This window comes from Cydia strobilella, chromosome 4, assembly GCF_947568885.1.
Source record: "Cydia strobilella chromosome 4, ilCydStro3.1, whole genome shotgun sequence".
Lineage (NCBI taxonomy): Eukaryota > Metazoa > Arthropoda > Insecta > Lepidoptera > Tortricidae > Cydia > Cydia strobilella.
In genome coordinates, this window is record NC_086044.1 from 23,512,711 (window position 1) to 23,539,966 (window position 27,256).

The window sequence follows — 27,256 nt, forward strand, 5'->3', positions numbered from 1 at the left end:
TGGCGGTGGCGGGGCGACCCGCGACAGTCGCCCGTGGCCCGCCGACACCGCCGCACGCGCGCCCGCGACGCACGCTCCGACAGAGTGCATTCGATACCGGACATTACTAAAAAAACGTAATTGTGCTTTTTTACAACACCGTATTAATTCAAATTCGGAATTTAGTTGTATGTGAGACGGGTGCAGGGGTGCGTGGAAATGCATTTCCCGGGTGCAAGGCGCAGGCGGGTGGCGCGCGGGGAGAGGGTGCATGCGATGATGGACATCGTATTGATTTCTATCTGCCCGCGCCTCCCCTATTGTACTGCACGTATCGATCGCTGCACCGGACTTGATTCACGAGTGTGTCCCCGCTGTCCCCTAATGTGTTAATCGCCTTACGTCACGGATGCAGTTGCCGTGAGTTATTCTGAACGCGTAATTGTGGAAATAATAATTACTTATTAATCACTTGTCGTATTGTATTTAATGGTGTTATAGATTTGCCTATTAAAAATGATTTAAGATGATATCAGACAATTGGTTACATGTTATTTGTTTTGTCAATTAAGGCAGTTTTAAAAACATCTTAATACGCAATTTACATTTCAAGTTTTGAAACAAGTTTTTCCGTTAAGATATAATTTCTTTTTTTTATATAAAGAAATCTACACCTGTGATAAAATAAAATACGTACCTACTTAGAAATAATTAAAATACTACTTTCAATTGTTTTAAAGTCATAGAAATAAATAAAAAATCCCAATAAAGTTTAGGCCTCGCCTGAATGTAATAGGTATTCACTATTCAGCCCCGCGCCGGAGCTCAGACACGCGGACAGACGTAATCCCGCACCCGGACAAATGCCGGAAAACCACCCCTACACCCGGACACGTATAGTTTTCGTTGTCGATGCATACTAATTATAAAAACACTAGTTTACCTATTTCAATTGTTTACAACGTTTTCATATTCGTTTTTTTATTTATTTTTGACTAAATCATCGAAAACGAAAACTATTCAGCCAGTGCTAAACGTTAAAACTTTTTCAGCGTTAAACAAAACAAAACAGGATCGCTAATTAAGAAACTCAAGCTTTAAAATTCGAATTTTGGAATCGGAACGCTCACACGGAGCACGGAAGCGTTTGAACTCATAGAAAATAAGTGGTCAGATTTATTTGGAGCCGGGGGGTAACGAAGGTGTGAAAGTGGCGGCGTTGCTGGCGCGCGCGGAATGCGCGGGAGTGGAGTTTAGCGCGCGAGCCCGCCCCGACTCCGCCGTGCCGCCCTCCGAACTGCCGGCCATGGCGACCGAGACTGGTGAGTTACTTTTGCTTAGATAAATGCACGTTAATCATTAAATTAATGCAGCAGGCATATCTACCATTGTACGAAGCTTGTCAGTAATCAATAATATATAAGTAATATTGGTTTTGACTGTTGAGAATAACATATCCGACCGTGTGTAAATATGTATTTATTAAGTGTGACAATAGAATCATCAAAGCAGTCACGGACCATTGTATCTTCAAAAAAATAAATGCATTTTTAGACCTATTTTAACTTACCTACGACAAAATACTTTATGAATTAAAACACGTCTTTCAGTAATTCAAAAAGTTGATATTTATACGACTGACTTATTTCGTTTAACAAGAATGCATGTTTTCTAAAATAATTTAAACTTTATACATACCTATTAATTCTTATAGTTTTTGATAATCTTTCAAATTACATTTCTTACATAACTAACAATATTTTTACCCTCATTTATGAACATGCCCGTTCGCCTAATTATTTATTTTATTTATTTATTTAATTAGTTTTTCTTCTAAAAAAACTATATTACTGACTAACCATCAATACGAAGAAGAATAGGTATCTTTCCTCCATAGTGCAGATACAGGAAGTGCTACGAGCACTCCGTAGCGCCGGGAAAGAGCTTCCGGTAAAGGCCGCGCTACACGCGCGCTTTTACTACGGAAATTAAACTTGCCAAACAAATTTATATTATAAAGCTGATACCAAACATTTTCAGGACAAACTCGCATATTTTATCGCGAAAATATTGTTACATTCGCAATCGATTTGCATTTATGAATTATTTTAGTACTTACGTCAGACATAATTATATTATTACAGAGAACAAATTGTTTATAATACCTGTACTTATTCATTACCTGTAATGCACAATTGATGAATAAATGATTTTAAATGAATAGATGAAGGATAACAATGATCTTATAAACATGGAAAGTATTGAATACGCATTGAATAAAATGAAGTTTTCTCGTTTTTGATGTGATTAAAATAGCTACCTTAATAAATGTAACATTAAAACAATAGGTAAGTAAAAGTAACTATGTTCACAACATAGTTTGACTCTATCTAATATACAATACGGTCGGAGGACTTGCAATGAAATGTTGACATGACTTACTTAAAATTAGGTCCGGAAATACTACGTGTTCGGTGCAATGAGTGAAGATGATATGTAAAGGAATTACAGCCTTACACACCTAAGCCTGTAAAGCAACCTTCTTTTGTTTTTAAACGTCAAATTGTGACACAACGTCTTGGCATACAACCATCAAAAAACCTATAAGCAACATTTTTGGTCCGTCATGACATTCTGCCATTGCGCTTTTTTTGTGTTTTTTTTATTATTACTTAGGGGTACCCCTTTAATACCTCACGCACTAAATAACCTATCACATTAGGACATGAAACAATCATCATCATCATCATATTTTTATTATTATTTTATTGCAAGTTTGAGAAAAGCACTACAAATCTCGGCGAGAAACGGGGTTGCCGGCCGCGTATCCCTATCCGGCCTCGCTACGCTCGGCTGTCTATGTCTACTTGGCCGGCAACCCTTCATTTCCCGGCCTCTATAGTAATGTACTAATACGGAAAACATGTCTAATCTACTTAAAAATCTTAAAATTAGAATCGTGTTCCCGTTGCCAACTGTTCGTCCTCGCACTTCCGCCGCCGACTGTACTGGAAGCCCTTAATTACGCAGACAAATGCAATATTTATGCAGCCCCGAAACAAACGCAAAAAACGTTGCTTATTCAAATGACGAGCGAACAACCCCGCAATTGTTTACTAACAGAATGTATACGTTCGTCATACGCGGCGCAGGACATGAGTTCGTTGATATTCACCCCCCGAATGGGGGTTACCTCCCTGCAGGATCAACCCCCCACCCCCGGGGGATCGCCACGGCTCTCGTTTAATGACGTTTCTGTCTTTTATTCCACTTTTATACGGTGTGATTTTGTTTTTCGGGAGTATTTTCACTTTTGCAGGAAATTTGTTGTTTTTGTGGTTCCGTTTCCTGGCGACAATCAAAACTTGAGTGGCGTTGAGAATGTTAAATAGTTATTTGTTATACAAGGGTGCAAAGTTGTATGTTACCCGCGAGTGTGGAATTGATACACGAGCAAGCGAAAGGATTCCATAGTTGAACCACGAGCGTAGCGAGTGGTTCTAAAATAGAATCCTGAGCGTAGCGAGTGTTTCAACACACGAGAAGTAAAATACATTTGCACCCGTGTGTAACACAAAACTTTTCCCCTCACTATAGCGAGGAAAGTGCAACATCCACAGGCGTTAGATCATCTTCATCACTGGAATCACAATTTTTTTTACGATAATACGATATTATAACAGAAAACTCTGGAAGTTGTGCATTTTTACGTGTCGGAGCCGGTGAGAAAAAAATTGTTGACAATGTTGACATTTCTGACGATACGTTTTGAAATTGCATCGACTCAACTTGTGCGTTCAGAATTACATTCAACATCATTTAAAAAAACAAATGTTTCTTATTGAATTTAAGGTTTATGACTTAAAATCATTAAAAAAAGCCAAATTTGGTATTTTTTATAAAATTTTCAAACCATTTATTTAATGATAATTAATATCGAACGAACCATTATTATGAGCGGTTTACGTTTTGTTATCTGTCAAAAGCTACTTAAACAAGCTCCATCCAAGGTCAAATTACTTTCCCCACTAGTGGATAAAATGCGTTTTTCCCCGCTTGTTTTAAAGGATAAAAGACGGCTTTCCGAGCTAGTGAGGGGAAATAACTATTTTGTATGAAGTAGTTATTACTTTCTACACTTATCATTGATGTTTCTCACTATAGATACCTACCTATGAATAATATAGTATTCGTGTTTTGTTCGTGTTTACGCGAGAGAGATAACTACTTTATTAGAGTTCCGTACCTCAAAGGGAAAAAAACGGAACCCTTATAGGATCACTCATGCGTCTGTCTGTCCGTCTGTCACAGCCCATTTTTTCCAAAACTACTGGAAGTACTGGATCAATTATGTTGAAATTTGGTACACATATGTAAATTTGTGACCCAAAGACTGACATGTAACGTAAACAAATACATTTTAAACACGGGGGGCCGCTTTTGGGGCATAAATGAGAAAATTAAAAATTAAAGTTTCTCAAACTATATCGTGTTAAGTACCTTAAAAATGAAAAGCTCATTATAAGAATCTCATTTTTGTAATTTGAAAATAAATAGTTTAGAAGTTATTTAAGAAACTAGCCAAAAAATTACCATCCCCCCCCCCCTATCTCCGAAACTACTGTCTACAATATTGAAAAAAAAGTACACAAAATATACTTCTTTATCTACCTATAGATGACAGGAAAACCTATTAGAAATGTGCAGTCAAGCGTGATTCGGACTTGTAAAGACTTTACTTTAAAGACGGAATTGTCAAAAATTGTGTAATGTACGGAACCCTTGGAACGCAAGTCCGACTCGCACTTGGCCGGTGTTTTAGGTAGGTACTGGTACTAATTTATACTAGAAACTATTAAGTATATACGTTTTTGTTATTTTTTCTGTGGTAACCGAATCGGTATTCAACTTTTTAACTTATGCGGCATTGAGCATAGATCATAATTGTAAAGTCTACCATTTACTTACATTTAAAACTAATGACGTTTATAATAAAGTACCCATTTTTATTGTTAAAAGAATAGAATAGAATAGAATAGAAATCATTTATTCAGACAACACATCAATACAACACATATAGCAAATACAAGACAAAGATAAACGAAACAGTAGAAATAGAGATGTGAAGCCGAAATGGTCTCCACTCAGCTGCATGCAGCTGGCACGACTAGCGTGGTCAATGGATGGCGCTTGTTTTCTGTGGAGCCAGCGGAGTGTGCGGGACAGCATAGTGCGGGACGGGACACGTTGTGGACGACGTGACAAGTAAAATGTTGAAAGCACACGTTGTTGTAGCCACATACTTATGTTTGTAAATCGAATAAGACAGAATGTCAAAATACTGAACGTATACATTTGAATACATACAGTTATCTTGGCTAAGAGCACAATATTATCATGTGAAAAAACGGTTTATTGATTTACAATTTCGTGTGGTGACAATAAGATTTACAGATGTATAACTAAACAAATTTAATTGATCTAAGTAATAAGTATCATCATAATTTTTCAGACAGTGAAAATAATATCTTGATGAATATTTTGTATTTAATCTAAACAAAATAAGTGGTGGGGCAGGAAGGTTCTGGAGTGGCGTCCGCGTACCGGAAGACGAACTGCCGGTAGGCCTCCAACGAGATGGAGCGACGACCTGGTGAAGGTCGCGGGAATTCGGTGGATGCGAGCGGCACAGGATCGGTCGGAGTGGCGAGCCTTGGGGGAGGCCTATGTCCAGCAGTGGACGTCTATCGGCTGACATGATGATGATGATGATGATGATGAATCTAAACAAAAAGTATTTGTAATATTTAATGTCAATGTTTGTTTGTTAATGTAGATCTTTATTCTTCAAAATATAATTTCAGATATTCACAGTCACAAATTTTATGAAGGTATAACAAAACTAGTTAAAAAACATCACAAAGGGAATTTAGTAATTTAAACAGGAGTTCCTTGGTAGAGCAGTTTATTAGTTAAATTAACTTCCTACTCTATTAAAGATTTGCAACTGATAGCACTTATCCGTGCCTATATAATAAAGAAACTCAATGTCTTAAATGCTATTTTAACTTTTGATCAATTACACATGTCTAATTATAATTATAGTGATAATATGAGACACGTTATGTGTGATTTTAATAACAAAACTTCCGTGAGCCACAGATGTGACAAAATAAAATAAAATACGTGAGTGACCCGTTATTAATATATTTAATACGTTATGTGTAAGTTCGGTGGCTACAATCATGTAAAATGTTCAGACATTTAGGTAAATGTTGTAATGCCGGGGCCACACTAACGGAATAAGTTAAGTTAATAATCTGACTTTTTGCGAATCTGGCATCCTGCTAATCTGACATTCTGCGTTCCTGGCATAAAGCGTCACAATCCACACGATTATCGCGATAATCAACGGCGTTTCCCGCCCTTTTCCTTAGTGTGGCCCCGGCATAAGAAATTAATCTGTATAGGTCTACCTATATAGACTGGCTAATAATATAAATTAATCTGTATAGGTCTCTAGACGCATTTACGACCACTGTTGCACTAAAAGTTACCTTTAAATCTTTTAATAAAATAAAAAATAAATAAAATACTATATGGACCTATCCTATCGCCAACGGATTTACAATGTTCTTGCAATCCTATGTGCTCACAGCAACGTTAACATATTTAGTAATAGTTGCGCATATGTTTCCACGACACAAAGAAATCAATTCGCAATTTGAAAACCAAATGCGTTCAGCGACCAACACTGTAATGAATACGCGCCAAAATAAAACGGCAAGCGGCGAATTTCAATTTGAACGCGGCACCGATGTCCCTCGGGTCGTTTACCTGAGTAGGATATAGGGACGCACTGGTCATCTATTCAGGCCGTGTGTGCTACTCTTAGAGACGTGTATATAGTCTACATCATCTCAAATGACTTTTTCGTCTAAGACGGTAATCTGTTAAACAAAAACCATTGTCTCTTCTATGCGACCTGTCGACCTTTGTGTGCCATTGTGTGTTGGCGCGTGCGGCGCTCACATACAATGGCACACAATGGCCGATTGCTCGCATAAAAGAGCCAATGGATTTTGTTTAACAGATTACCGTCTTAGACGAACAAGTCATTTAAGAAGATGAAAACTATATAATTACATATGTCCGCGACGTGAAAGCACACTCAAGCAAATCCACGATGCACCATGCACTGGCGGACGCACTGTCGCTCTATTACACATGTAGAAAACATTAGAATAATATTTATAAGGCAAACGTTTTCTACATTCTTGTCAATATTTGTACCGTAGAAAGTTACATTATATTTATCGATTTGTTAAAAAGTTGTTTCACGATTTATCACATACTATGTGCAATGTCGTATGGTAGTTAAAATCGTCGCTAGTTTATAATAGTTATTTGTTATACAAGGGTGCAAAGTTGTATTTTACCCGCGAGTGTGGAATTGAAACACGAGCAAGCGAAAGGATTCTATAGTTGAACCACGAGCGAAGCGAGTGGTTCTAAAATAGAATCCTGAGCGTAGCAAGTGTTTCAACACACGAGAAGTAAAATACATTTGCACCCGTGTGTAACACAAAACTTTTCCCCTCACTATAGCGAGGAAAGTGCAACATCCACAGGCGTTAGATCATCTTCATCACTGGAATCACTCATTTTTTTACGATATTATAACAGAAAACACTAGAAATTCTGATTTTTACGTGAGTCGGTGAGAAGAACAGTAAAAATTTTGTTGACAATGTTGACATTTCTGTTCTGACGTATGAAATGTCAACGATGCGTTTTGAAATTGCATCGACTCAACTTGTGCGTTCAGAATTATATTTAACATCATTACAAAAAATCTAACGTTTCTTATGGAATTTTAAGGTTTATGACTTAAAATTATTAAATAAAGCTAAATTTGGTATTTTTTATTAGATTCTCAAACCATTTATTTAATTATAATTAATATCGAACGAACCATTATCATGAGCGTTTTACGTTTTGTTATCTGTCAAGCTACTTAAACACGCTCCATCCAAGGTCAAATTACTTTCCCCACTAGTGGATAAAATGCGTTTTTCCCCGCTTGTTTTAAAGGATAATAGACGGCTTTCCGAGCTAGTGAGGGGAAAATGTATATATTTTATGATGTAACGTGTTACTACTTACATACTTGTTTCTATACTTATTAACTAACTCTTAGAGGGATATAATATGTTGATCAAATCAAAGTCAAATTAAATAATCGTTAAGGACAGATTTAGATTTATCTAAACTGATTTTTAGCGCAATGCAACAAATTTTACTTAGAAATAACCAAATCGATCGTGTCAATTTGGCAAACGTATAAATTGTCCGCACGTCTAGCTGACTGGACCTTCACCCGCGGACGTGCCCCCCTCCCCCTTTCGCCCACACCCCGTCCCCTCACCCTCACCCCCCTCTAATTACTCGTCGCGACAAAACCGCGTCGCCGACAACTGAGCACTTGCCACTTCGTTACTGTCGTGGGTCGCTATTTTATCTGACTACGATTTAAATTAGGTATATTATAGGAGATACGAGTAGGTACTACCTTCCTTAGGGAAGTGGGGCGCCGCCTGCAGGAAAGGGGTCTTGACCCGCGCTCTGGGTCATTCCTAGTGCAAAGACTGTCCATTGCAATTCAACGCGGTAACGCAGCGAGGGTAATGGGCACCTTTGCGCCGGGTGTTGCACGGGGAGGCTTTTTTCAGTATATTTATGTTTTAGGATTTGTGTGTATATTTAATTTTAGATTTATTTAGGTGATTTAGTTTGTAAGTTTGTCATGTTAATATTTCTTTATTCTTAATAAAACTTGAATTTCTTTATCAAAAAAACTACCTACCTAGATAGATAGGGAGCCGACCCTTTCCCCCTCCCTTTTTGGGGGGTAGGCACGGTAAGATCTCGCGGCTACCGGGCCAAATCAGCTTTGTTTCACCTAAGGACAATCGTGCCAAGCGGCATCGCCTGAGACAAACGTGCATACTCAATTCTTACCCTACTACCTACATTGAATATTTTCGATTTTTATCTAATAAAGTTCTTTATAATTTATTATTTTTTGTTTTTAGGGTTCCGTACCCAAATGGTAAAAAGGGACCCTATTACTAAGACTCCGCTGTCCGTCTGTCTGTCACCAGGCTGTATCTCATGAACCGTGATAGCTAGACAGTTGAAATTTTCAAAGATGTTTAGATTATTTCTGTTGCCGCTATAACAACAAATACTAAAAACAGAATAATATAAATATTTAAATGGGGCTCCCATACAATAAACGTGATTTTTTTGCTGTTTTTTTCCGTAATGGTACGGAACCGTTCGTGCGGGAGTCCGACTCGCACTTGGCCGATTTTTTCATGTTCTTGGCATTTCGACAACACCTACCTAGGTTTGCCCTAATATTTCAACCAAAAGGGTACTAATTGTCGCTTGTCAGTAAGGCGCTATTTCCATATAGCTTCAATTAGAAATCAACCTTATCGACAAGCGACAATGTGGTACCTTTTGATTGAAAACGTCACATATACACCGACATTTCCTTTTGTGTGTGACATAATTTATTTATTAGTCATATTTTTTACTGTTTTAATTTCAAGTAGACGATCTTTTAGTGAAAGCATTTGGTTCTCTATCTATTGGCACTTGGAAAAGCAATTAGATCTCGTGTTCGCTCGTGGATAGTGGACAATGGACGGCCGCTTCTCAATGTAGTCCCCATTCTCTTCTCTGGGTATTGACATTATGGAAAATATTTTTACACAAGTAGCGGTACGTAACGGACATCAGTGATTTGTGAACAGCGAATTTCAATGTCTAAATCTGTGCAGTGAGCAATCCTAAGTCCGTATGGGTCAGCTTTAGCCGTGCCCTGGCCGTGGGCCGCGGGGATCAAAGGACCCCCGCGGTACTTGTAATATAGATACAATCGCTCTAAACGAACCGATTTCAAGTGTGCAAACACGACCGAATGGAAAATTTGGGGCTATGCTAGTGGCCAACGGTTTTGTTCTGTCACTATTTAGGTATATCTGTTACCTAACCAATAATGTATCGTGTTTGCTCATGTTCCGGTTGAATAGTTAGTAATTATGAACATTCTAATACACATTTAATAGTAGATTGGTAACCAAGGGCTGAAATGATGTCTTTCACCCGAGTTAAACACTACTTTTCATCGAATACGAGGAAAGTATAATGCATGTGTTTTTTTTTAAAACCAACATGACATTTCTTGTGGATACTTTCAATTAACAATTCAGGCAAAACTATCGTTATTTATGGAATTGAGAGTCAAATATCAGAATGGAAATTGTATAACAAATCCATTTAAACTCAAATTTCAATTGCTTGTCGTAAAAAAAAATTAGATACTGACAAACAACGCATAGCCTAGATAAGGGGGTGCCCTACCTATTAGACTGTGCTATGAAGGTGAAAATGGGGTTGAAAGTATTAATTTATAGCAGGCGAAGCCGCGGGCGTAGGGATACTTTATTTTCTTGTTATTAGGTCTAGCTACTTGTAATAAAGATATTTACATTATCCGAGCTTGTAGTTACATTTGAATTTTTAAATACCTATAGATCATTACAGTATCCCCCTTATTCATAAAACTTAACGGACCTGATTTAGTTAAATTATGTTTTATCCCTTTCTTACAAATATAAAAACAAACGATTAAAGACAAACGATTCATACCTAATTCTGGTCAGTAACACGCGTTTATGAATATCGCCATAAGTCTTTTAGTGTTTCGCGGTTCTAAAATGGAATAAGTAAGCTATTGTTTTTTTTGTTTAGTTAATTTATAAACACAATTAAATAATTTAGAAACTAATCACAAGATATAAATGAATGCGTAGCTTATCATCAATCATATTATCATACCTATATCACTTATATGAAAATTAAGGTAACACAATTTCCTTTACAATAAAAGCGCATGTTTTCTTGCTTCATGTATGTTGTTTAATAATCGGCTCAATTAGTGGGGTTTAACGTGACACGCGAGTACCAACAGGAGGTCTTATCTGACCATTAGGACACCTTACGTCTTTGTAAAAAGGTTTACTTCAGCGTCGATGGCACACCGCGTCTCACGTTAGATCCCAACTGACCGCCATTTGCAATAATTCACTTCAGAAGATGGCCGCCGTAATTGGTGCGATCCTGCGATCTCGACGCCTTGACATTATACCACTTCATTACAATAATGAGCTTACTTTGCGACGATTGCTCATTTTGGACTGTTGCAGTCAGCATATTTTATTTGTTGTTTGATTAATATTTACTAGTTCGCCCCGAACTGAGAACTCGTGGTTTGCCAAAAACTATACAGGGTGATTTCTGGGTCGTGATGCAAAACCCCTTTGCTGACTCTGTAAATGATCCACATTACCGGGGACTACACGGGGGACGTGCCTCTAGCCAGCCGCGTGAGCCGCGTGTTCCAAGTTGAATAATTATGTAAGAATTTCGCTTCGCTTCGCTCGCTCGTTCGATTAGATACAGTTTTACTATTAATGTCATCATTCTTACGAAACCTTATTTAAGAACTTAAAAGTTTATGTAGTTACACCACATATTTTTTTAATAATTGTTTTCCATCGTATTTTCTCGGAAACGTTCGTATTCGTCATGCTACTTCAGGCGGTTCCCTGAGCCAGAAGGCGAAAAATCTCCTTATATGATCCTGTTTTTCTAAGAGGCGTTGATATTCTTAGACGTGGAAAAAATATATGTAGTTCTTGACTATATTATCTTTAATATCATAGCTTCCGATACACGAATTATGACACTTCGCTCGATACAATTAATTCCCAAAGTAACCTCTAACTCGGACTTTTAATCCAACTTTACTCGGTTTTTTATTATGTGATACTATAAACAAAAAAGAAGAAACAACAATCTTAACTTAAATAATAATTTCATAGCTTTCGAATTTCGATATTGTAGGGTAACGTTTTTAAAATAAATAAAAATCAACAAAATTCGATCAAAATTGACACTTGGCGCGCATGATCTTTCCCGTTCGTTCTTGCGAAATGTGACAGAGACTGCGGCAAACCGATGGAACGGCCTTCAGTCAACGTCAGTACTTTTTGAACCCAGACTGACTGAAATAGTAAAACACGTTCGTACGTTTCCGTGAAACTACGATGGAATAGTTATTTGTGCAACAAGAGAGGAAAGGTGGTTTTTCTTGCGAGTGTTTATTTTGTGTCCCAAGAAAGCGAAAGATTCTATAATTGAATCACGAGCGAAGCGAGTGATTCTAAGGTAGAATCTTGAGCGTAGCGAGGGACTCAAAAACACGAGATGTAAAATAACTTTGCTCTCGTGTTGCACACATAATTTTTCACCTCAGTAGTGAGAACATATTAAAGGTTAAAATGTATTTCGAATTATACAGAATAATAAAAAAAAGTAATATAATACCATACCATACCAAACCATCCCATACCAAACCATACCATACCATACCATACCAAACCATACCATACTATACCATACCATACCATACCATACCATACCATACCATACCAAACCATACCATACCATACCATACCATACCATACCATACCATACCATACCAAACCATACCATACCATACCATACCATAAATAAAATGTAATAAAAGTATGAAGTGGCAGTTCATGGCCTTCACTAAATTAAAAAGCTACATTGTTTCACTTCCTGGAGTGAGGAAAGTCGCACTTTCCTCACCTTTCGCGAAAGTAGGCTTGTTCGAGCTGCTGAGGTGTAAAATAATTATGCACTACATCATTATAATGATGGAAAATCGAACCATTAATTGCAATCAGGCAATTGTTAATTGCAATACCTATATATAATCTTTGATTTGTCGTCTTTACATACAAGCCGATGAACACATGCAAACGTTATTCCTCAAATATCTCATTAAATTTTATTCACAAGTTAGTAGGTAGTATTAGCGCCACTTGCACTAACCGGTTAAACCTAGAGTTACCATGGTTACTAGTACAATTTGACACTGGGTTAACGGTTTAACCGCTTAACCCCGGGTTAGTTGGATGGTGATGTAAGTGGCCCTTAGATACTTATACCTACCTAATCCTAGTTTTTTTTTTTTTTATTTGGAGATCCAACAGCTGTGACATTAACATAAAAAGTTTCTGTCTATTTAGTATAACAAAATAGACAGAAACTTTGTTATATCATAACTTTTCGCGCTATAGTTATTGATCGTCAGGCATTCCAGTAACTGGAATAAATTAGGCAATAATAATCTGAATATATAGCGACGTTAGCGCTCTTATCTGTACTCTGTAGTTTTCATGAAAACTAGAGTTAGACCAAGATAAGTCTGTAACGATTTTGATAGCACACGCAGTGCAAGTACTATTTTAATCGTCAATCTTCTATGAAATTATGGCGTATAAACTACTACTGCGTATGCTGTCAAAACCGCTGCAAACTTTTCTTGGTCTAATCTAACTCTATCCGATTATTCACTTTTGATCGGTTACCAGGACAGGATAAGAGCTTCTCCTGCGATCACACAGGTTGTGGTCCGTGACTTTCAACATTATTTGCCTTAAGGAAGTTTTATAAATGTAATTAAAAAAGTGGTCCATGTAAATAACGATAGCAGTGTTCTCACCAGGCGGCGCCGCGGCCGGCGCGGGCGCAGCAGGCGCGGGCGGCGAGCAGCAGTACTCGCTGCGCTGGAACGACTTCCACTCCGCCATGGTCTCCTCCTTCCGCCGCCTGCGCGACGAGGAGGACTTCGTCGACGTCACGCTCGCCTGCGCCGGCGCCACCTTTACTGCACATAAGGTACTAAAAAATACCACTGGTAGATCTAAAGCCGCGGACTGGACGCAAGCGGCAAGCGGCAAGCGGCGCGTGGCAAATAAAGGCAGTTCATACATTGCCTCATTAAATCCAATGAGGTATCACACGTATGTTTAGAAGCAGCATCTCTAGTTTTCACCATTTTGACTTTGTCGACTAAGACTAGTATGAACGGCTTTGAATTGCCGCTAGCCGCGCGCCGCTTGCGCAGTCTCAATTACCCTACGAGAGGATCAGTGGTGTCAGCATGGTTGCATTTTTATCACCTGTCACTATACCTGTCATTTTCGCACTTACCTACTTGTTAGAACGTGACAGGCATGGTGACAGGCGGTAAAAATGCTACCGTGCGAAGCCCGCTGAGCTAGTCAGCCCGAGCTATTTTGCTGTTTTTCAGCCGTGCATGGTGTCAGGTTTATAAAATTTTTGTTCAGGTCGTGTTATCAGCGTGCAGCCCATACTTCAGGAAACTGTTGAAAGCGAACCCCTGCCAGCATCCCATCGTCATACTCAGGGATGTCCACGATAAGGACATGGAGAGCTTACTCAGGTACTAAATCTGACAGTTTTAGACAGATCCAATCATCAGTCAGCTGATCGTTAAATCGTTATGGCAATGTGAATCACAGTGGACAATAAAGTTTCAAATAAAAAAATGATCTCTCAAACCAGTCAAGCCATCTTCGCAAATCGGAGAACAAATCCCGCTCCTCGTGTCGTTTCCTTATTACTGAGGGTCGTGAAATCCCCGTGGAATCAGGTTCTCTCTGACGTTGCCAGTAGTTGGTGGTGTCATGTGGGAGAACATATAGGTTCATTTATAAAATCCTGATAAATTGAGTATCTCCTTGAAAATTTTGAAGTCATGTAAACAGAGCCGCATACGCTCGTCTCAAATCAATGTTCTAACAGTATTTTAACAGTGCAATATTCACCAGGTTTATGTACCAAGGCGAGGTCCATATAGGGCAGGAGCAGCTGAAGGAGTTCCTGCGAGCAGCGCAGCTGCTGCAGGTGCGGGGTCTGACCGACGTCCCGCCGACCGCGCCAGTGCCCACGCTCGACCAGAAAGCGTCACCAGTTAGTACCTCACTTTGATAAGACTAAGATTTAAACCAAATTTACTGGTTGACGTAACTGGTGACCGAAGAGCTGGCGGCTTTCTCGCACAACGTATCAGCATTGCGATACAGCTGGGAAATGCCGCCAGCATCCTTGGTACAATGCCTCAAGGGCCTATTTTAGATTTAAGCTAGTTATTAATTTCGTTTACGTAGTACCACTGTATATATCTTGTATGTAAACCAAAGCTACACTAGATTCCATTTTGATTTTTATTTGCCTTCATTTGTAACGAGCAACCCATATTAACACAGTCTACTTTTAACTCGAGTGCTGAAACATAACCCGTTTATTGCAATTTTTTACCTTGTTAGAGTAAACTAACCGTGGACCGTCATCTGGCCTCCTGTTTGTACTAAAAATCACCAATGGATCGTAAAGGATGACTCACGTTAGACCGGGCCGTGTCCGGGCCGGAGCTTCCGGCGCTTCGTTTTCTATGGAAAGCATCACGTGATCACCTAGACCCACGCCGGAAGCTCCGGCCCGGACAAGGCCCGGTCTAACGTGAGTCATCCTTAAAATTTACTTACTTACTTACGCCAGTGTTCGTAAAATCTACTCTAGGTACTTACATCAGAATAATAAAGCGACAAATAGGTCGTTTAGTATAATCTTCCTATCCTTAAATGAACGTTTTCACCCCAGCAATCAGCGTCATCATGGACGGAGACGGGGTCGGGCGGGTCGCGGGAGGGGCGGGAGGGGCGCGAGCGCGAGGCGCGCGAGGGCCGGCGCGCGCGCAGGCCCGAGGAAGGCGCGGCCGGCACGCCGCCGCCCAAGCGGGCAAGATCCTCCGACCTCTACCAGGCGCAGATGAAGACTAGGTGAGGATAGTCTTAGTTCTCTTTTTATAGTGTTGCTTCAGTTAGTTTCTCGTAGGTATATTATCATTATACTCCTGAACACCTGTAGCTGTCTTAAATTCTAATCATTACATTTGATTATTTTTGGACTTACGAGTTACATTCAGATTTTAAAAAACGTAATATAAATAAGACGTTAGCACTCATATATTAGTGCGAGAGGAATGCATTTAGATTATCAAAAAATCATTTTTTTTTCTGAGCTCAATAAGATCGTTTATAAAATGGTTTAATAAAGATCCTTTAAAACTTTTCGGTTTATCATGTTTGTAACTTTCATACTAATGATCCCGTAACCGTTATGGATGTAGGACGGAGCAGCTACTAGCGCAGGGCAGCCCGGAGCGCAACGGACACGAATTGCTCTTTGGGCAGGGGCTAGAACAGAACGCGCACCTCTCGGCTATGTCTAACAACTTGGTAAGTTGACAATTAACCTAGAACTTCAAGTCTCCCTCAAATTACCCCCTGAATTTTACAGCATTAGATAACTGTCACCATAAATCTCGTCATTGTTAAAACATCTTAATATACAACCTAATCACGTCCCAGCATACATAATATTTTCTAGCAGAAAGATTTCCTTTTAATCTTTTCAACCCCTTATTATTAAAGCTTGAACTACGAGTATCCAATTCAGCAATACCTACGGTACGCTACACATTTTTTAACTGTGAATTCCCACAGTCTGGCGACGGCGAGGAGTCATCATCAGACGCCGGAGCCAGCGACACAGAAGGCGAGCCCCGCGCCAAGCAGGAGCCGCTAGACTACGACGACCCCGCACACGTGGCCAACACCAACGGAGCACTCCCGCACAGCTTCCCTGGACTGCTGAACCTGCAAGGTATAGAGGAGACACCAGCAGGAGCCTCTCGACTACGACGACCCCGCACACGTGGCCAACACCAACGGAGCACTCCCGCACGGCTTCCCTAGACTGCTGAATTTGCAAGGTATGGAGGAGACACCAGCAGGAGCCTCTCGACTACGACGACCCCGCACACGTGGCCAACACCAACGGAGCACTCCCGCACGGCTTCCCTAGACTGCTGAATTTGCAAGGTATGGAGGAGACACCAGCAGGAGCCTCTCGACTACGACGACCCCGCACACGTGGTCAACACCAACGATGCACACCCCCATAGCTACCCTGGACTGCTGAACTTGCAAGGTATGTAACATGACACAATAAACCTTTGAACTAAGACAATTAAAAAACCAACGATTGCATCGGAACCAGCAAATCTAACGTACTTTATTCTCTACCATTACCCTTGGCTCGATCATCAACTGGATAAGAAGGGTGCCAGCAGTGGGTGCCATATTCTAAGTATAAATAAATTCACTTGAAATCGAAAATGCCTTGTTTTATAAATAAAATGTATCTGGGTAATTTTGAATCACTTGCAAGTGTCGGCGAATTCCGTAATAATAATAATCACCTATCACATTATTGTCACAGATCATTTTCAAAAATAGTCGACATTGGAAATGATACGGAACTATCCGAATATGAATTTAATTCACAAATCATAAAATAATCTTCATTTTCAGGATTCCCTGGACTTCCCGGACCATCAGGGATACCAGATAACTTCGGTGAGTAATGTACCTATCGCACTACTATTTCTATTTAACAATCTTGTCTCCCTGGCGTGACTCAATAATGACCAGACTCCGAGTCGCGGTAATGAAACAATTAGACCTGACCAGAACATTCAATATTAATGACAATTCTGCAATTAACAGTCCAAGTCAATCGCATCATTAAGTACGCATTATTGAGTCATGCATGTACCTACCGCATCGCATGCCGACTTGTACAGTATACCTAACACTTACATTCTATTAAACGAGCGTCAGGCGTTCGAACACCCCTTGAACGGTCAGAGTAACTTGGTCCCCAAAGCGGTTAGGGAAGTCGTCGCAACAATGGAAGCGAGAGAGCGCTCTCGGTTAGTCCGGTGTTAGGGCGAGAGACGAATATGAACGCGAACTCCGTCTGCCCCAGGAGCGACCTGGCCGGGCGGCGGCGAGGCCAAGGAGCAGTTCCCGTACGACGGCACGGGTGAGCCGCACAAGCCCGCCTGCCCCGCCTGCGGCAAGCGCTACTCCAACAACTCCAACCTCAAGCAGCACCTGCTCAACGTGCACGCCGCGCCCGCCGCGCCGCACCGCTGCCCCGTCTGCGGCCGCGCCTTCAAGACGCGCCAGTACATGCAGATACACATGAACTCCATCCACGGCATCAAGCAACGCCGCCGGGACAACCCCGTCCCGCCCCTCGCTCCGTCCGCCGACCTCGACCGATACACATACAGTAGCGCTTAATGTCACGTGTGACGATGTCTCTAACCGCCGCCTCTGTGTTACAGGGGCGGCCCTGGCGGGCGGGGCGCTGGGCTACCGGCCGCAGTGTCCGCTGTGCGGCCGCGTGTACTCCTCCACCTCCAATCTGCGCCAGCATATGCTCAATGTGCACTCGCAGACGGACCGCGACCAGTGGTTCCCGTGCCAGCACTGCGGCAAGAAGTGCAAAACGAAGCACTACCTCATCAACCACCAGCTGCAAGCGCACGGGATCCGCCAGCGACAGAACTCTTAGAGGCGGCGAGGCGGCGCGGAGCCCCCGCCCGCGCCCTCGCCCTCGCCCTTGCCGCCGACGGCGCTGCCCTCGCCCTTGCCCCCCGGGCCCGGGCCCGCGTTGCCGTACGCGCCGCGCCCGCCGCTCGCCTGGTGGTGACGGCCCGGCCGGCCGGGCTGGGCCGCGCTGGTCGCCGACGACTAGCCGCGCCGGCTCGGTTCCCTCGCGGATAGTTAGTACCTGCTCGTAGGGCGGGCGCCGCCGGTTTTGCCACGTCTGACTAACTGTTGGCATTGCAGATGCCGCGGCCGTGGCAAACCCGGCGGAGGGGGGGTGCCCGCTGTGCGCGCTCAGGCTGGGCTCGCCGGCGGCGGCGCGGGCGCACCTGGCGGCGCACTACCCGCGCGACTCGCCGTACTGCCCGGTGGCGAGCTGCGCGCGCCTGTTCGCGCACCCCAACAGCGTGCGCAACCACATGCGGCTGAAGCACCGGCCGCAGTGGGAGCGCATGAAGACGCTGCGGTGGAGCTGCGGCTGGGCCTAGCGACGTACGGCTGTGAACCAACCGAGTGCGACTTATTCCCCGGATCGATCTCGAAGCATTTCTCTCCCCGCGCGGAGACTAGGATATATCGACTGAAAATTATTTTTGTAGTAGATTAGACTGATATTGTTTACGTAAGGTATATTAAGCGCGTAAATAAGAAATGTGATGTTTGGTGCCATTGATAGATAACCGAGTGCTAGGAGTGACGATCGTTCCCTGGACTTCCTGACGCCTGTACTGTACTCTTCCATTGTTGCTTCGACACTTCTCCCGCCGACGTTTCGTATCCTCTACACAGTGATCATTTCGTTTCGGTGTCGTCATAAATTACTGTAAAGAAGAGACATGTTCATATTGTTCAACTGCAAAAACACCGATTGATTATATTTCCAGAAAACGCCAAATGCAATTTTATCGATATTACCGCGGAAAAAAGTAATCCAATGGAATGTTGGTTCAAGTTGAACAATATTTGCATTTATATTTTCATAGTAAGCAGTTTATAAGAATGTGTTCAACATAATAGACTAACTTATTTTTCCCCTCACTAGCTCGGAAAGCCGTCTATTATCCTTTAAAACAAGCGGGGAAAAACGCATTTTATCCACTAGTGGGGAAAGTAATTTGACCTTGGATGGAGCGTGTTAGCTTGACAGATAACAAAACTTAAAACGCTCATAATAATGGTTCGTTCGATATTAATTATCATGGTTTGAGAATCTAATAAAAAAATACAAAATTTAGCTTTATTTAATAATTTTAAGTCATAAACCTTAAAATTCCATAAGAAACGTTAGATTTTTTATAATGATGTTAAATATAATTCTGAACGCACAAGTTGAGTCGATGCAATTTCAAAACGCATCGTTGACATTTCATACGTCAGAACAGAAATTTCCAACAAAATTTTTACTGTTCTTCTCACCGACTCACGTAAAAATCAGAATTTCTAGTGTTTTTTGTTATAATATCGTAAAAAAATTAGTGATTCCAGTGATGAAGATGATCTAACGCCTGTGGATGTTGCACTTTCCTCGCTATAGTGAGGGGAAAAGTTTTGTGTTACACACGGGTGCAAATGTATTTTACTTCTCGTGTCTTGAAACACTCGCTACGCTCAGGATTCTATTTTAGAACCACTCGCTTCGCTCGTGGTTCAACTATAGAATCCTTTCGCTTGCTCATGTTTCAATTCCACACTCGCCGGTAAAATACAACTTTGCACCCTTGTATAACAAATAACTATTAACCGACGCAGTGGTTGTTCAAACAAAAAACACCAAATAATGCCAATGCGCCGCTTACACGCATGCAGAGATCTCAGTTAGTAAAGTTGTATTAAGAAATAATCGCCTCTTAACTAAGATGGTAATTGGTGACCCAATAAAGCATTAATTGCCGATGAGGTCACGCTGCTTAACTACTTACCTACCAATTATGCCTACATACCTATCTTATAGTCATAAGTTTTGGGCGAACCACCGCGACGGTAACACGCTGAAAAATTAATAATTTTGTCTCGCGGATTGCGTGCGTACTTAGTTATTTATATTTTCGACCATAGTTAAGACAATACGAAATAGAATTAATAATAATAATCAAATGCCTTTTAGCGCAATAGGTACCTAAGATACGTTCAACCAGCATAGGGTTTATTTGTAAACGTTGAAGTACGTGGCGAGCACAATGAAAACATATCTAGTCAATGTAGAGCGTACGGAGGATTTATTTAATATAGATAACCACTTTCCATTCGCATATATTTTCATATTAAAGAATGAGGAGGGTTACGCGTAAGGTTTATAGAATTTATTCTTTTAATAACGTTTTAGCAGAGAAAGTGTGCTTAGACTGGACAAGTACGATAGATTGGTCATTCCTTATGTAGCTTTTAATTCCATTAATACCATAGCTATAAGCCAGACGTTGAAATAGTGTCGTAGTCTTCCAAAACAGTTTACTTTTATATTTGCATTGTTTTCACATAGACGGCCTAGCATAAAGTCCAGTCTGAAACTCAATATGTATATAAAAAGAGTAATACAATAATGGTTGCCTTCAAAATATATGCGATAGGAACCCTCGTCGGATAGATCTCGAAAATGAATATTGGTAACTTAGCGAGTAGTTGAAATTGTTCCTGACCGCCTGAGAGGCAACGTCTATTATATATCTCTATAATTATATATAACTATTTGTAAGCGTACAACATTGTAAATTAGTCAACCCAATAACCAAATGTTCAATGTGAGTAAACGATTCTAGTTGCGATTGTATTAGTGATACGATATATACGTAATAATTTAATTTTTACCCGAAAAAAGTGTCTGCTTATATAATTATACATACAATAAAACTACGAAGTAGAATAGCGGTATTTCACTAATTGTCACTCACACAAGAATGTCAGAAAGGTAAGATCTACGCTTACATGTTTTATTAAACTCTCAACCTTAGCAGTATACTTATAAGGTGTAATTTGCAGGTGGTTCGCGGCGGACACAGGATCTTTTGCGCGTGCGCGCGACGGACCCGCGGCCGTGCCCCAAGTGCGGCAAGATCTACCGCTCGGCGCACACACTGCGCACGCATCTAGAGGACAAGCACACCGTCTGCCCTGGATACCGGTTAGTTCTGCCTAATTTTTTATTTTATTATCCGACTCGAAGGACCAAATTCTCAATCATTTTTACCCGACCTGCAGACATTCAAACTAGAACAAAACAAACACATAATTGTGTAGTAAATATAACCGTTAACTTCATAATGTGCATATCATCTTACGATTCCTGTGTCTCTCATTGTAGATGCGTTCTCTGCGGCACGGTGGCCAAATCCCGTAACTCACTACACTCGCACATGTCGCGGCAGCACCGCGGCATCTCCACCAAGGACCTTCCCGTGCTGCAGATGCCCACGCGGTTTGATCCTGAACTCGCGAGCCAGTAAGTACCATCACGATTACCTTTTTAAAGCCAAGGAACAAGTAATTATTCGGTGCCTCATCTTCCCTCTCATCGGACAAATATGCTCAAATGTAGTCTGATTTGGGCTTCCTAGAGTTATAGATCCAAATCAACATCTAAAAAATAATAACCTCAACCATTCAATTTCTTTCATAATTATCTAGATTTCTGGCGAAGTCCTTCACATTTGTCTTCCGGAAGCAACATTCTCAGTACCTACAGCAATTTTTATTTCCCCAGACTCCTAGCAAAAGCCGGCGTGAAAGTATCTCCAGAACAACTCCGCGCGCGAGCGTCACCCACCGGCCCTCGGCGGTGCGACATCAAGCTGGATGCCAAGTCTGCGGCTTCTGAGAGCAGCTCCATCTGCGGCGACAACGACAATGATGATCTGAGTCAGTCGCGCTATGGAGACCTGCCGGTTTCACCACCTCGTAAGTCACCAGGTTGATTATTTTTATAATATTGAAACGGCTCTCAATTGCTCGCTCAACAGCAAACTTTGCTGATGTTGATCGTTGCTTGACATGTTTTCGCGTAGGTATCTCTTGACTATGTTTTATTAAGGTGCTCACACCTCAGCCTAACAGTAAATATTCGAATAGCTCAAGGATTCTTTGCAGCCTTAACATAATGTTCTATCTCTACAGACATAAACAGCCTGGCCAACACCACGATCACAAAGGTCCCCGCGGTACGAGCGTTAGCAGCGCGCGCGGCGGAAGGTGCACACGCACCGGCGCCACGGCGGGATGACTATCCCTACACGGCAGGCTCCACGCTTATTGACACCTATCTTCAGTATATCGGTGAGTACAAACGACCCAGATACAGTTTAGCTCAGTCATGATAATGAAATTGTAATACAAGATCAGGACCTTAGAATCCTCATAACCTTACATTGTTAACCTGTGCCATTATTGCAGGAATGCCAAATATAAACCACCTCGCCAACCTGAATGCGATGCATATGGACCGCAAGACGTACGACGAGCCGTCGCCACAGATGGGCTCGCTCCCCCCTCCCCCCACCACGCTCGCCCATCAGAGCTTCCTCAAGCAGATGCAGAGGAAGTACACCGACATGGGCAAGCCGGACATCACGCGCGACGCCGACGAACCGCTCGATCTAGGAAAGGAGCGGCAACGCAGCGAAAGCGTCGGAGAGGGAGACGACAAGGAAGGTGACAAAGAGTATTACGGCAAGGAGTTCAGCGCGGAAGAGGAGCGGCGCGAGGAGGACGAGGCGCCGGACGAGGCCGGCTACTCCGACGAGGAGAGGAAGACGTCATGAAAGACGTTTTGTTGATCACAAACGGTGCTTGAGTGTTATGTTTTAGCTGATTCGTTTCGCAACGTAATATCGGTTTGATTGTTGACCCGTGGAATGTCGTTGGTGCCATTTCAATGTAAATTTTAATTAGGTTTAAAGCGGCGAGCGTTAGGTTGTGTGAGATCACTGTAGGTCCCCGCCCCGCGTTAGTCCGTCGGCGCCACTTGATCGTGAGATTGTTTTAGTAGTAACTAAATAGTATCCTGGTCGACGGCCACCTTTTGTAACGACACCCCCTTGGCCGTCCCTGATTGTAATCTATTTCACAGACGCTCTGTAAGACAGGTGTACTAAATTTTAGACTCCTGAATTACTAGCCTTGTTGTTGTATATTGTAAAATATAAAATGGCGACCTTGAGGGGCAGGCTGTTGACCAGACTATAGTAGGTAGTGTTTTTGTACGTGCATGTAACGGACCCTGTCACTCGTAGGGCCTTACATCATATTCCATCCAACTACCTCAGCATCGGGCCAATCCGGCGTGTAAAAATTAAAGAGAAAATATATCCACACAAATTGTGAAATTCCATCCATCTACCTCACTTCAATAGATTTAATTTAATATTTTATACAATTTATAGATATAAATAACTGTTGTTTTATGTATTTTGCAGATTGCATTTATATATACTACGTAGAGCATATAGTAGTTAAATATACGCAAGTCATTTAGGTGATTGTTAGTGCTGCCCATATATAGATACTCGACATTCTCATTGCGTTGTGTAGTGCGCACTCTCTAGAGAACTTTAGACTGCCCGGCGTGTAGCGTGCGGCGTATGGCGTGTCAGTCGCGGGACAGTAACGCCGCACCCCGCACGCCACACGCCACCTCACCGTAGCGTAGCCACCTAGCCTCCGACATCGAGTGAGCTCGCGACTAACCTATACCTACGATATCTTGTATACGAACAGAACGACAGAGCTTAAAACATACTATTACTATTAAAGTGTGCGTCACTGCTGAAATCTTCAACTGCCTTGAGACTGAACACTTTTTCCAGGGATACCTTGTTGTAGTCGCATGAAATTCTGCGAATTTATTGAAAATGAAAAGTTCAAATTTGAAACTTAACAAATCGTAATAAGACATAATATTGCATTGTATATAAATTTGAGTGATATGTAAAGTACATAATAAATAAACAGATAGTAACAAAAAGCAATAAATAAAGTATACCTTGATGTTGCCTTCGGAGTGTTGTATATAGGAGGCGGACGAAGCGCGCCGCATCAGCCGCATGTCGCCGGCCGGTCGCAGGCTGGCCGTCGGCCAGTCGCCGACCGGTCGACGGCCTGTTGTCGGCCAGTCAGCCTCGGTCGTGCAGACGCAGAAGGTTTATTTTGTAGTAATGATGTGGGCTCGTTACTTATAACAATTACTGTGATTACAATCTCATAATAGCCTTCAATACTTATACATATTTTTTAGAGTACAATGTTATAGTTATTTAGTATATTAATAAGTATATTTGTAAGCGAGTCACAAAATTATATTTACTTCCCTAAACCTTAGATTTCACGTTGTTTAAGTATTTAGAGCAATAGGTGGAGCATTTAACCTTTTATATGAAAAATATTAAGCGTTTAGGGATTTTTTTAGAATCTAATGTACGTCATTACAAAAAGACTAGGTACGTAAAGATGCCACTCCTGCCAAGGTAATTAATTGTTCAACTAAAGAATTACTTTAACTCGGGAGTGTAACATTGACCCAAACAATTTTATCTAGACTGTTTCTTTTGCATTTAAACTGTGACAAAAAATCATCACAAGATTTTAGCTCACTTTTAGGATGGGCCAATGTTATCCTCCAGATTTGTCAGTAATTGAAGTTTCCCGTTTTGAGTGACATCTATTTCGTGTTTGGAGTTTAATGACGTCATAGGTCCGAGTTATTTTTTAAGTGTGAGTGAGACGCATCACTTCGGTTTGTATACGTTGTTGATCGTTGACAGTGTTGCCATAGTTAGTAACCTCGACTGTATATAAAATAAGTTTTGTTTAGTCTCGTACTTAACATTTGCAATTATTATGTTTTTATTTAGATTTCTTTATGATAAATACAAATGTATACTGTTTCACAAGACACAAATACGTTATACATATTAGCCGATAGCCAGTTACCAGAATGTGATTATGAATAGATATTATATATTTTTTCAATACACCCAATTGCCACAGATGAAATATGTCGAAGCAATACAACAGTTACTATGGCGCCATTTACAAATTCCTGATTCAAACGTTTCACTGCCAAATGAAAAAAATTCATGAAAAGCGGAAGTTTAAATAAAGAAAAAAAATTATCCAACGGATCTGTAAGAAAATATTAAAATTTAAAATTCTTCCCGATGCCAAATAATATTATAATATTTTCCTCACCTCAATATGATCATCGTAACTGTTGCGTTGTAAAATAATTATTTATAAGCAAACCAGTGAAACGTAACTAGTACTATAAGTCTATTTAAAGGTCTCATCGGAAATCGTTCTTTCTCACTCGTCAGTGACGAAAGGATTAAATAAAAGGGACAGAACGATTTTCGAAGGACCAAGGACACGCGTTAGTTACCTTAATGAGCTTAGGAAGTTCGTTTAGTTTCTTTATTTACCTACTTACCTCACTAGCATGACAGTTCATGTAAAACTCAATTTATTAGTTTACCTATTGTTGTTTATTAGTCCAATCCGCGGGTGTTTTCACTCCAACATTAATTATCTTAGTACAAGGGACAGGATAATTACTGTCAAGGGTAAGACACTTCGTTGATTGGTGTTTATTGCTCGTTAATTTAAGTGATTGAATTTGATGTCAATTCTATATCGGTCACTAGATACTCTCTATAGTGCAAATAACTAGAGTTGAATAGCCAGAGCTACATGATACCACCTTAGTTTAAAACCCGATGAATAGCTATTTATAGACATTTCAAATAAGATTTGAGCATTTTTCTAAAAATGAAATTTAAAACATAAATACGTTAATAACTTATTTGAAAAGGCTATCGATATAAATATTGACATCTCAATATAAGCCCATACATGGTATACGCTAAATACACAAAAAAATATGAAAGTTTACGATTTCTACAAAAAGTCATACGTTACACAGTTGTTAACACAAGCTGTGGTATCATGTATCTGTATCTCAAATATGCACAGCAAAGATTTAGCAACTTGGGTCCCGCCTCGCGGGTTCATATTGCAAATAGAGATCTTAACTGTGCAACACAAACATTAGAATTTCATAGCGTGCACAAATAATTAAGTTGTGTCTGATAGTTAGTTGCAGCTCGTTTGACGTATACCACCGGTTACCGTAAGCTCGGCCTTGTTACGTTTCTGTTTACATTGGGCCGTGGAGCAGATGCGCCATCATAGATAACTGACAATTTGTGAACTCTATTACAACTTAATAAGATCTACGAATGTTCAATTAAGTGTATTGCTGTTAGAACTAAAGAATTCGTTGAGGTAAAGGCTCGTTAGGTTGTTGCGTTCAAATTTAAACTTTAAGCACTTGAAATAAAGCTTGACTTCCAATAAGTTTTAATTACTTTTTTGTGATTGTTTCGCTCAAACATTTAATAATGTGGAAAGTGATACAAAAATAGATTGAATAGAAAACGAATTCTTTAATTACTTTTCAAATTATTTTCGATGCTAACCTTCTTAAGCAGTGGCAGTGAAAGTGTTAATCTGCCCCACGGTAGTTGTTTTATCTAAATTGTTAACCCGTCGCCGCCGGTGGCTAGTGTACGATAGGGCCACCATTCCGTCATATTTATTTGCTAGGGTTGTCACAATCGTCGCGCGACCAAAATGCAATAATTTTAATATTCCCGCAAGGATTGTGACAGCATATTATAGAAGTATTGATTTGTATAATTTATGATGCCACGCCTTCGCCATTGTATTAGTGTACTAGTTGTACGCCGCTTAATTCATTATTATTATATACATGAATAATAAAAATAATTGTTTTGAAC

General features: G+C 40.8%; 1 protein-coding gene across 5 annotated transcripts; it reads left to right on the forward strand.

Moving 5' to 3' along the window:
- On the forward strand, nucleotides 1–27,255 carry LOC134740815 (protein abrupt). Of its 5 annotated transcripts, none has more exons than XM_063673440.1 (14): nucleotides 3–116; nucleotides 1,032–1,301; nucleotides 13,640–13,824; nucleotides 14,277–14,392; nucleotides 14,781–14,922; nucleotides 15,613–15,791; nucleotides 16,142–16,250; nucleotides 16,518–16,677; nucleotides 17,388–17,432; nucleotides 21,450–21,591; nucleotides 21,772–21,909; nucleotides 22,171–22,364; nucleotides 22,581–22,739; nucleotides 22,857–27,255. In XM_063673440.1, the coding sequence occupies exons 2-14, from the start codon at nucleotides 1,286–1,288 to the stop codon at nucleotides 23,222–23,224; spliced, it is 1,953 nt and encodes a 650-aa protein (XP_063529510.1). In that variant the 5' UTR covers nucleotides 3–116; nucleotides 1,032–1,285; the 3' UTR covers nucleotides 23,225–27,255. The 5 variants fall into 5 exon arrangements, with proteins under 5 accessions (XP_063529514.1, XP_063529513.1, XP_063529510.1 ...); XM_063673442.1 differs by having other exon boundaries at nucleotides 13,652–13,824; XM_063673441.1 differs by lacking the exon at nucleotides 3–116 and adding an exon at nucleotides 168–399.
- Nucleotide 27,256: the final 1 nt, after the last annotated feature.